General features: G+C 50.4%; 1 protein-coding gene across 1 annotated transcript in view; it reads right to left on the bottom strand.

Moving 5' to 3' along the window:
• Window positions 1-11,452, bottom strand: part of LIX1L (limb and CNS expressed 1 like) — a 14,832-nt gene that overhangs the window by 2,284 nt on the left and 1,096 nt on the right. Inside the window, exon 2 of the mRNA XM_014959593.1 lies at window positions 1,612-1,707. Coding sequence (XP_014815079.1) covers window positions 1,612-1,707 — 96 coding nt within the window. The remainder of the gene's footprint in view (window positions 1-1,611; window positions 1,708-11,452) is intronic.

The following is an 11,452-nucleotide window of genomic DNA, read 5'->3' as shown; positions in this document are numbered from 1 at the left end:
CCCCCCCCCCCCCCAGACAAAAATCCCCTGGGGAAGATGAGTGGATTATGGAGGAGACAAAGCACAGCGAGGCTTCTCTCTGCCCTGGGGATTTCAGGATTCTGAGAGAGAGAGAGAGAGAGAGAGAGGAGGAGAGAGGGAGAGACTCTGTCATCTGGCAGATTCCACGTCACCTCACCAGCCCAAGCGGGTGACAATCCCACGTTTTCCAAGCAAACAGCTCTCTCTCCTCAAGGCCACCCAAATATCCCTTCGTAAACATCTCCGGCTTCCCAAAGACAAACACAGCCCCAAGAACATACACAACAGAGAGTCACGTTGTGTAAACAGCACCACGAACATAAACACTCCTCTCTCTTCCTCCTACCGAGTTCTTTCCATTCAAGGGAAAGGAGCCAGGCAAGGAAATCAGCTGGGGGAAAAGTTTCCCTGCAGCAAAGAACCCCAAATACACCGGGGGAATTAAGGCACCGAATTTGAGAGGCATCCAAACCCTGCGGAGCCGAGTTACCGTCTCGTTTCTCCTCTTCTAAAAAAAATTAAAATCCCAATTCCAGTCGGTGCGGTTACGAGTCCAACTCGGCGGCAGGAGAATCGTTTTGAGTTACTTTTTTGGAGCCCTGAGTTGAAAGGAAAAGGGTTGAGGAGTCTCAAAGCTCTGGCGTAACGTCTCCGGACGTGCCGGGGACGAGGAACGGGCTGAAATCCCAGGTGGAATTGAGAACGTTCTGAACACTCTGCTTTACCTGGCTCAGCTCTGCTCGTCGGAGCAGTTTTTTCCCCAAAAAGGCTGGAATAAAGCCCAGATGAATCTCAGTCCTACAGACTCCTTCTGCTCCGCTACCCGCAGCCCGTTAAGTGCTGTAGCAGCTTCTGCTTTTCATTTTGCAGATGTTTTGTTGGAAGGAGAGAGAGAATTGAGGATATTTCAACTAACGCTGCGGGCTGAGGGCACCTAATGAGAGTCATCAAGGCTCCTAATTCCATAATCAAAGATCTTCACCCAAGGGAAGGGAGATCTCTCCCCTTTTACTGGGAGAGGATAAAAACCACAAATGAAAAGGGCTGGGTTCACGCCACGAGGGTAGTGTCTGCACCTCCAGCAGCGGTTCCCTAAATGCCATGTCCCTAAAAACACCGTATCAGAAGAATAAACGACCCTTTCACGCTACTGAGCCGGGTAAATATCAAAGAGAATCACAGAATCCCAGAATCTTCTAGGTTGGAAGGGACCTTCAAGATCATCTTGTCCAACCGTCAACCCAACTGACAAAAATAGACACCCCCACAACTAACAAGGAGCATCATCACTAAACCATCCCTCCCAGCACCACATCAACCCGGCTTTTGAACACCTCCAGGGATGGGGCCTCAAACAGAAACAAGAGCATTTAGAAAGAGACCTAATTCCAAACATTTCACTGCTTTAACAGCACCTGGAAGCGCCACAAATCCCGAGCCATGTTCTAAGGGGAAAACGCCGCTTTTCCTCTAAATATAAAGATGTAGCAGATATATATAAATATAAAGCAGGTATTTAAAAAGGTAAGATGTAGCTGAGAGATGGATTCAACCACCCCTCGGAGTGTGGCATCAAATTCTGAGCCCTACCTGGAACTCCAGCATGGATTTGCCCTTGTTGGATTCCAGCATGAAGCGGAAAGCGCCGATCCCGGTGTTGGGATTATCCGCTTCCTCCCGATTGCCCTGCAAAAGAGAGACATTTCACACCTGAGCTGCTGTTCCCCAAAGAGCAGGGTTCACCCAGTACCTCCTCCTGCTCCATCTACCTCTACTTCTGCTCCATTATTCCCTCCACTTCAGCCACCCCAGCTCAGATTGAGCCTCACACACCTCAGCCTCGTCCCACCAGCCTAATTCAGCCTCAAATATTTGTGTTATTCACCACAGCTCTCAGGGAACAACAGAGCCCGCTCTGCTTTTGGACAATACCACTTCAAATGGGACATTTTTGCAGCCCATGAGGGTGATTTCCAAGTTTTTACGACACTCTGGGCACCATCGAGCGCTGTGCGATTGCACAGCAAGAACTCCCTCCAGGATAAAGTCTAATTAGGGCAGGAAAAGAAGAATGCAAAGCTCCCGCTGCTAGAAATGAACGTTTTGGGAAGAGATTTGGTTTATGGAAAGCTGGCCAAAGTGACAACCCGGTGACAGAAGGGTCTTGCTGTCCCACCCCTGAGCTGAGGGACCTCAATAAAGTTCAAGAGTGTGTGAGGGGATTTAGACTGGAGATGAGGAGAGGGTTCTTCACTGGGAGGGTGGTGGAGCACTGGGACAGGTTGCCCAGGGAGGTGGTTGAGGCCCCTTCCCTGGAGATATTCAAGGTGAGGCCTAGTGAGGCCTGATGAGGCCCTGGGCAACCTGGTCTAGTTGGGGGTGTCCCTGCTGACTGCGGGGGGGTGGGACTAGATGGCCTTTGGAGGTCCCTTCCAGCCTGGGCAAGTCTATGACTCTATGATTCTATAACACAAGAGCCTGGGAAGCCACTTTCCTCAAGCATCACCCACATCCAGACCCAAAAAGACATAAACTTAAGTGTTTTCCCCACCTACGGGAGCAGGGCCCTCCCTATGGAGCTCAGTTGTGTCTTGTATGAAAACTATGGGCTTCAAGGCAAGCTGTAGGTGTGTGATGTCCACACAAGCAGAACAGGAGAACCACTGAGTTAAAAAAGAAAGATTCCTACAGAAAAGCTATTATTGGAAAAAACTAACTTGGGGGGAAAAAGCTTTTGGCAGAGGGCCGGGGACCAGGTGCAGAGCAGCAGGGCAGCGAGGTGCTTTTCCTCCCTGAAGGGTTGTCAACAAGCTCAGCAGGTTTGCTCAACCCGCCTCAGGTGCTCCCCGATTATTGACATTCCTTCCCTTGGAGATAAAAACCAAAGCAGGTGACCTGGGCGGCGCGTCGTCGCCCGCCCCGCAAGAAACCACCTGCCTTTTGTGCCCGAACATCCCGTACCCGGGTCAAAACAACAGCCTGGAGACGTGATCCCAAAAGGCATGAACTCACTTTTTTTGGCAGCTCTCCCTGGAAATGGGGTGGGAGGACCGGGACACGCGCCGCAGGGTGGAACAAGAGGAGAAGACAAACACCCCACCAGGGCCAACCTCCTCTTTGTGCCACAGGGATCTTAGGGAGGATGGAGACCCCAAAGGGTGAATCACAGGATAAAACCAGGATTAGCTTGGTTATACTGAAGTGTTTGAGGAAAGCAGAGCCTGAAGCGTTAGCCCTGGTTGACTTGGGTTCAGAAGGTTGATTTGGGGAATGACAAGTCTTTTCAGAAGTAATTCAGAAGGTCTGAGCCCTCACCCAGCTTTAAGGACCCACCAGCTGGCCAAAACACAGCCCTCGTGGCAATCAGTTTGTAGCCCAAATCATAGAATCAATCACATAGAATCATCTAGGTTGGAAGGGACCCTAGAGATCATCCAGTCCAACCATCAACCTAACTCTGAAAAAAATAACTAAAAAGAAATAAAAATCACTAAACCCTATTCCGGAGGAGCACGTCAACCCGTCTTCTGAACACCTTCAGCGACGATGCCTCAACGCCTTCCCTGGGCAGCCTATTCCAATTCTCAAATAACTCTTTCTGTGAAGAAATGTTTCCCAATATCCAATCTAAACCTCCCCTGGTGCAACTTAAGGCCATTTCCCCTTGTCCTATCTCCTGGGACTTGGGAGACAAGACCAATCCCCACGTCCCTCCTCCCAGGTAGCTCTAGAGCACGAGGAGGTCTCCCCTCAGCCTCCTCTTCTCCAGGCTGAACAACCCCAGCTCCAGATTAAATCCCTTTTATTTTTATTTTAACCCTCATGCCAGAACTAGAGGTGTTTGCTCTAACAACAAGCCTTGCCCTCTCCTTCTTTCAATCTTTGAATCGCCAGGACTTTGGTCGAACGTGAGCCAGCAGTGTGCCCAGGTGGCCAAGAAGGCCAACAGCACCCTGGCCTGCGTCAGGAACAGTGTGGCCACCTGGGAGGTGATGGTCCCCCTGGACTGGGCACTGGGGAGGTCCCACCTGGAGGGCTGGGGTCAGTTTTGGGGCCCTCACCACAAAAAAAAAAGCCATTGAGGGGGTGGAGTGGGTCCAGAGAAGGGACACGGAGCTGAGGAGGGGTCTGGAGCCCAAGGAGAAGGATCTGGAGATCAAGGGGAAGGGGCTGGAGCCCATGGAGAAGGGGCTGGAGAACTTGTGAGGAGCATCTGAGGGAGCTGGAGGGGTTCAGCCTGGAGAAAAGGAGGCTGAGGGGAGACCTTCTCGCTCTCTCCAACCCCCGTTGGACCTTCTCCAACCCCAACCCACCAAAGGAGGGTGTAGCCAGGGGGGGGTCAGTCTCCCTTAAGCCCCATGGAATTTGCTCTGAGCTGCTTTTCGGGGCTGAGGAGCGTTTCTGAGAGGCAGGTGGAGAAAAAGCCTTCACTCAGCTCTTCCTCAGCACTCCTCCTCCTCGCTCAGCCTCTTTAATCCCCTTGCTCCGCAGCGGGATCTGCAGAACGGGCGACGGGGACTCCTCACCGATGCAAGAGCTGTTAAAAAAGGAGCCTTTTAACAGAGAAAACGAGAAAAAATACCCCAAAATCCCTCTCTGAGGAGCCGCACACGCCGTGGTGAGGGAGACCAGGCTGCTCCTCTCCAAGTCCCCCGGGGTAAGGGATAAAAGGGAGGTGACCTTGGGGACACACATGAAGGTGCCCCCCCTGCCCCCAGCTTTTCGCTCGCCCACGCAGGGCTGGTATTTATAAATTTTTTTAGGTCTTTCAGGAGCCTTTTAGTTGGTTTTATTGCTTTCTGCAAGACGAAGCCAAGCGAGGAGTCACCAGCATTTCCCTCCTCTTTCAGGGCATTTATTCCTGAAGCAAAAGTCGCTTTGGATTCATTTCCAGTTTAATTTGGTTTTTTGGGGTTTTTTTTCCTCTTTTTTTGGTGTTTGTTGACGAGACACGCGAAACGGGGGCAATTTTCCACAAAAAGCCATCCAAACAATCCACAGCTCCCTGCCAGTTCTCCCAGACAGAATTCCCACCCATCCCAGAGGATTCCCTTCCCAATGTCAGTCAGGCACGCAATCCCTGGTGGATTTTGGGGAGAAAATGCCCGATTCAATAAATATTGGGGGCGGCAACGGAGGTGACCACACAAGAAACGGCCGAGCTCCAGCAGGAAACACAAAATTGGGTTTTTACCAGGCTGCTCCTCTCCAAGTCCCCCAGGTAAGGTATAAAAGGGAGGTGACCTTGGGGACACACGTGAAGGTGCCCCCCCTGCCCCCAGCGTTTCACTCACCCACACAGGGCTGGGATTTATAATTTTTTTAGGTCTTTCAGGAGCCTTTTACTTGGTTTTATTGCTTTCTGCAAGACGAAGCCAAGCGAGGAGTCACCAGCATTTCCCTCCTCTTTCAGGGCATTTATTCCTGAAGCAAAAGTCGCTTTGGATTCATTTCCAGTTTAATTTGGTTTTTTGGGGTTTTTTTTCCTCTTTTTTTGGTGTTTGTTGACGAGACACGCGAAACGGGGGCAATTTTCCACAAAAAGCCATCCAAACAATCCACAGCTCCCTGCCAGTTCTCCCAGACAGAATTCCCACCCATCCCAGAGGATTCCCTTCCCAGTGTCAGTCAGGCACGCAATCCCTGGTGGATTTTGGGGAGAAAATGCCCGATTCAATAAATATTGGGGGCGGCAACGGAGGTGACCACACAAGAAACGGCCGAGCTCCAGCAGGAAACACAAAATTGGGTTTTTACCAGGCTGCTCCTCTCCAAGTCCCCCAGGTAAGGTATAAAAGGGAGGTGACCTTGGGGACACACGTGAAGGTGCCCCCCCTGCCCCCAGCGTTTCACTCACCCACACAGGGCTGGGATTTATAATTTTTTTAGGTCTTTCAGGAGCCTTTTACTTGGTTTTATTGCTTTCTGCAAGACGAAGCCAAGCGAGGAGTCACCAGCATTTCCCTCCTCTTTCAGGGCATTTATTCCTAAAGCAAAAGGCGCTTTGGATTCATTTCCAGTTTAATTTGGTTTTTTGGGGTTTTTTTTCCTCTTTTTTTGGTGTTTGTTGACGAGACACGCGAAACGGGGGCAATTTTCCACAAAAAGCCATCCAAACAATCCACAGCTCCCTGCCAGTTCTCCCAGACAGAATTCCCACCCATCCCAGAGGATTCCCTTCCCAGTGTCAGTCAGGCACGCAATCCCTGGTGGATTTTGGGGAGAAAATGCCCGATTCAATAAACATTGGGGGCCGCTTCGGCGACCACACAAGAAACAGCCGAGCTCCAACAGGAAACACAAAGTTGGGGTTTTATTTTGCTTTTCAGAAGGGATCACGGAATGGTTTGGGATGGATCCCGACTCCTGTTCTGCCTCCACGGGCCTCGAGGAAGCAGGGACACCCCCCCCTGCATCCTGGGGGATTTAAATCCTGTATGGAGCACAGAACACAACCCAAGAGGAAAAACAAGGGGATGGTTTTGATGGAGGTAAAAAGAAGCGCCGTGTTCTTTGCGCTGCGCACGAGGTGGTGTTTCAAGGGCAAAACACAGAATCACAGGATCTTCTAGGTTGGAAGGGACCTTCAAGATCATCTTGTCCAACCGTCAACCTAATTTTGACAAAAATAGACACCCCCACAACAAACAAGGAGCATCATCACTAAACCATCCCTCCCAGCACCACATCAACCCGGCTTTTGAACACCTCCAGGGATGGGGCCTCAACCCCCTCCCTGGGCAGCCCATTCCAAGGGCTGAGAACCCTTTCAGGGAAAAAATTGTTCCTAATATCCAGCCTGAACCTCCCCTGGGGCAACTTGAGGCCATTTCCTCTTGTCCTGTCGCCTGTGACTTGAGAAAAGAGACCGACCCCCATCTCTCTACCCCCTCCTTTCCGGGAGTTGGAGAGAGCAATAAGGTCTCCCCTCAGCCTCCTCTTCTCCAGGCTGAAGACAGATCTTTATAAACTGCATTTGAAGAAGAACATACGGGAGGGGGTTAAGAAATCCCAGCCCAACACACAGTAGAGATCAACCTCCCTTTTGTCTTCAGCTGAGCACAGAACAAGAAGTCAAGGAAAGGAGTGGTAGGATTTGCTCACAGAGGGGTAATGTGTTTTCATGATTATTTTTTTTAGTGTCCTGTACAATTTTCTCTTTTCTAGCATGGAAATACAACGTTACTCCTCTGCCCGACCCACTGTAATTTGGCAGATAGCAGGCGAGTTAATCATTCCTTGGGGTAATACCTTCCACTAATGCTGCTGGAGGAAAAGCTCACCCACGTGTGGGGGGGGCAGATTTAGGGCTGAACCCCTGTTGGAGGCTCCCCCCAAAAAGCTTTGGATGCGCTGCTGGGGGAAGAGGAGCAGGAGACACAAAGCAGAGCCCGCTCCGATCGAGGGAGCTCTATCTGTTTATGGCTTTGGAGCGTAACCCCCGCGTCCCGGCGGCGTGTCTACCACAGCACATCTGACTTGCATATTAAACACAGCCCCCAGTAAGTGATTCCACATGGCGCCGGGCTCCTCCGCAGCCAGACGAGCCAACACTCACCATTTGGAAACCCCCGGCCACCACCTCCCTCGGACCCCGCGGCCGGAACAAGCCGGGAACTCCAAATAATTGCAAAAGTGGCTCCTTTCGGGTGGGGTGGAAGATTCTTTCCATCACAAGGCTGCTAAAATATGCACTTCAACCTTTTTTTTTCCCCCTCTCCTCACTTCTGTACTTAGTTTGTTGGGTTTTTTAGATTTTTTTTTTTGATTTCTTTTTAAAAACATCGCCTCTCGCACGACCTCTGAGGCAATACTTGGAGCCCCGGAGCGTGGTGGAGTAATTAACACCCCCACAACGAGCCTCTTCCAGCACCAACCGAGTCCATCCCTATCTCTCTCCTCCTGGGTTTATCCCATCGAGAAGGGGCAGCCCCACAGAGCACAGAAAAGAGGGGGATCCCAGGAAAATCCCCCAGGAACAGCCCAGCGGAGCCCTCGTGGCTGCTGCCTTCCTCGAAAGAAAAGAGCTTCTTTTTTTATTGTCTTAATAAAAATAAAGGAATTACAGACAGGATTAAATCGCCACGGGCCAAGAAGAATCCTCCTTCTTAAAAACGCCTAAAAAAACCCCCAACAATTTCCACTTTATCCAATTTTCCCACTTTTCACAAGTAGGAAACCTCCTCGGATTTAAACCGCTCGCCTCAGTTCGAGTTCCTACACCTGCCTTCGTGGTCACCTCCATCCTTCTCTACCCCTATATTCCTTCATTAATTTAGAAAAGCAAAAAAAAAAACAACCCATCACGTCAAATTAGCTCTCTACAAACGGTCGATCCCATAAACCCCAAAATTTGCATGAAACATTCTAAGAAAATGAGCCCACGCTCACCTTTGAGGTCACCCAAACCACAGGAGCTGGGAGATCCCAAGCACGAGGGTTGAGAGGGCAGCAGAGCATGGAAAAGTCTCCAAAAAGGGCACAAAAAGCTCATTTAACCTAATAATGATGTTTAACCTGATGACAACTATCAAGGAAGCCTCCTTGGTCACCCTCGGAGCCCATCACATAAAATAAAGGAATTACAGACAGGATTAAATCATTATGGCCCAAGAAGAATCCTCCTTCTTAAAAACGTCTAAAAAACCCCCAACAACCTCCACTTTATCCAATTTTCCCACTTCTTACAAGTAGGAAACCTCCTCAGATTTAAACCGCTCGCCTCAGTTCGAGTTCCTACACCTGCCTTCGTGGTCACCTCCATCCTTCTCTACCCCTATATTCCTTCATTAATTTAGAAAAGCAAAAAAAACAACCCATCACATCAAATTAGCTCTCTGCAAACGGTCGATCCCATAAACCCCCAAATTTGCATGAAACATTCTAAGAAAATGAGCCCACGCTCACCTTTGAGGTCACCCAAACCACAGGAGCTGGGAGATCCCAAGCACGAGGGTTGAGAGGGCAGCAGAGGGTGGAAAAGTCTCCAAAAAGGGCACAGAAAAAGCTCATTTAACCTAATAACGACGTTTTAACCTGATGACAACCATCAAGGAAGCCTCCTTGGTCACCCTTGGAACCCATCACACGGGCAAACCACCAGCTGAACCTCTCTACACCATCATTTCAGGGGGTTGCAGAGAGGGAGAAGGTCTCCCCTCAACCTCCTTTTCTCCAGGCTCCCTCAGCTGCTCCTCACAAGTTCTCAAAAAAAAAACAAAACCACAACCAAAAAACCAAATTAAACTGGAAATGAATCCAAAGCGACTTTTGCTTCAGGAATAAATGCCCTGAAATAAGAGGGAAATGCTGGTGGCTCCTCGCTTGGCTTCGCCTTGCAGAAAGCAATAAAACCAAGTAAAAGGCTCCTGAAAGACCTAAAAAAATTATAAATAGCAGCCCGGATTTAAACCGCTCGCCTCAGTTCGAGTTCCTACACCTGCCTTCGTGGTCACCTCCATCCTTCTCTACCCCTATATTCCTTCATTAATTTAGAAAAGCAAAAAAAACAACCCATCACATCAAATTAGCTCTCTGCAAACGGTCGATCCCATAAACCCCCAAATTTGCATGAAACATTCTAAGAAAATGAGCCCACGCTCACCTTTGAGGTCACCCAAACCACAGGAGCTGGGAGATCCCAAGCACGAGGGTTGAGAGGGCAGCAGAGGGTGGAAAAGTCTCCAAAAAGGGCACAGAAAAAGCTCATTTAACCTAATAACGACGTTTTAACCTGATGACAACCATCAAGGAAGCCTCCTTGGTCACCCTTGGAACCCATCACACGGGCAAACCACCAGCTGAACCTCTCTACACCATCATTTCAGGGGGTTGCAGAGAGGGAGAAGGTCTCCCCTCAACCTCCTTTTCTCCAGGCTCCCTCAGCTGCTCCTCACAAGTTCTCAAAAAAAAAACAAAACCACAACCAAAAAACCAAATTAAACTGGAAATGAATCCAAAGCGACTTTTGCTTGAGGAATAAATGCCCTGAAATAAGAGGGAAATGCTGGTGGCTCCTCGCTTGGCTTCGTCTTGCAGAAAGCAATAAAACCAAGTAAAAGGCTCCTGAAAGACCTAAAAAAATTATAAATAGCAGCCCTGCGTGGGCGAGCGAAAAGCTGGGGGCAGGGGGGGCACCTTCATGTGTGTCCCCAAGGTCACCTCCCTTTTATCCCTTACCCCGGGGGACTTGGAGAGGAGCAGCCTGGTCTCCCTCACCACGGCGTGTGCGGCTCCTCAGAGAGGGATTTTGGGGTATTTTTTCTCGTTTTCTCTGTTAAAAGGCTCCTTTTTTAACAGCTCTTGTATCGGTGAGGAGTCCCCGTCGCCCGTTCTGCAGATCCCGCTGCGGAGCAAGGGGATTAAAGAGGCTGAGAGAGGAGGAGGAGGAGTGCTGAGGAAGAGCTGAGTGAAGGCTTTTTCTCCACCTGCCTCTCAGAAACGCTCCTCAGCCCCGAAAAGCAGCTCAGAGCAAATTCCATGGGGCTTAATCTTCTCATAATTTTTCCCCAAATCCATCCTAAACCTCCCCTGGAGCAACTTGAGGCCGTTTCCTCTTGTCCCGTTGGGAGAAGAGACCGACCCCCCCTGGCTACACGCTCCTTTGGTGGGTTGGAGTTGGAGAAGGTCCAACGGGGGTTGGAGAGAGCCAGAAGGTCTCCCCTTAGTCTCCTTTTCTCCAGGCTCAACCCCCCCAGCTCCCTCAGATGCTCCTCACAAGTTCTCCAGACCCTTCTCCTTGGGCTCCAGACCCTTCTCCTTGGTCTCCAGACCCCTCACCAGCTCCGTTGCCCTTCTCTGGACCCACTCCAGCCCCTCAAAGGCTTCCCCATAGCAAGGGTCTAGGAGACATCTCTTTTTCCTCTTCTTTTTCCCTCGTGCAGACACTTGGGTGAGCGTCAGCGGTCTCTGGTGGGACATCATCCTCCTCCTCATCTGCTCTCCAAGCCCTATACCCAACTCTGCCGTCGCAGAACCACGAAAAAAGGAGCCTTTTGTGGGGTTTCTAGAGTTTTAGGGGCCAGTCCAACCCAAACCAGGACATACATCAGTAATACAGCAATACCAAAGAAAGATCTGGGGGAATCCAAACTTATGCTGGGGAAGAAGAAGGGAGAAGGTTGAAGGACTAAGGGAAAGGGTTGGAAGGACCCAAGGAAAATGGGTTGGAATCCCAAAGGAGGGAAAAATTAATAAGGAAAGAGGGGTGGGAGGGGGGAGTCCCACAGAGGGATGGAAGGAGATGATGGGGAACCCTCTGAGAGGATCCAGGACTTGATGGGGAACCCTCTGAGAGCATCCCAGCCCCGGATCTGATGGGACACAGGGCACCGGAGAGGGGAGAAAGGAGAAGGGGGCTAAAGAAAAGCCCTAAGGGGGGGGGACAAGGACTGAGAGGGGGCCCCATAGCCAGGGAGGGAGGGATAGGGAT

This window comes from Calidris pugnax, unplaced genomic scaffold (assembly GCF_001431845.1).
Source record: "Calidris pugnax isolate Ruff unplaced genomic scaffold, ASM143184v1 scaffold460, whole genome shotgun sequence".
NCBI lineage: Eukaryota > Metazoa > Chordata > Aves > Charadriiformes > Scolopacidae > Calidris > Calidris pugnax.
The sequence above is the reverse complement of the archived record's forward strand: the minus strand, read 5'-3'. Positions and strand labels throughout refer to the sequence as shown.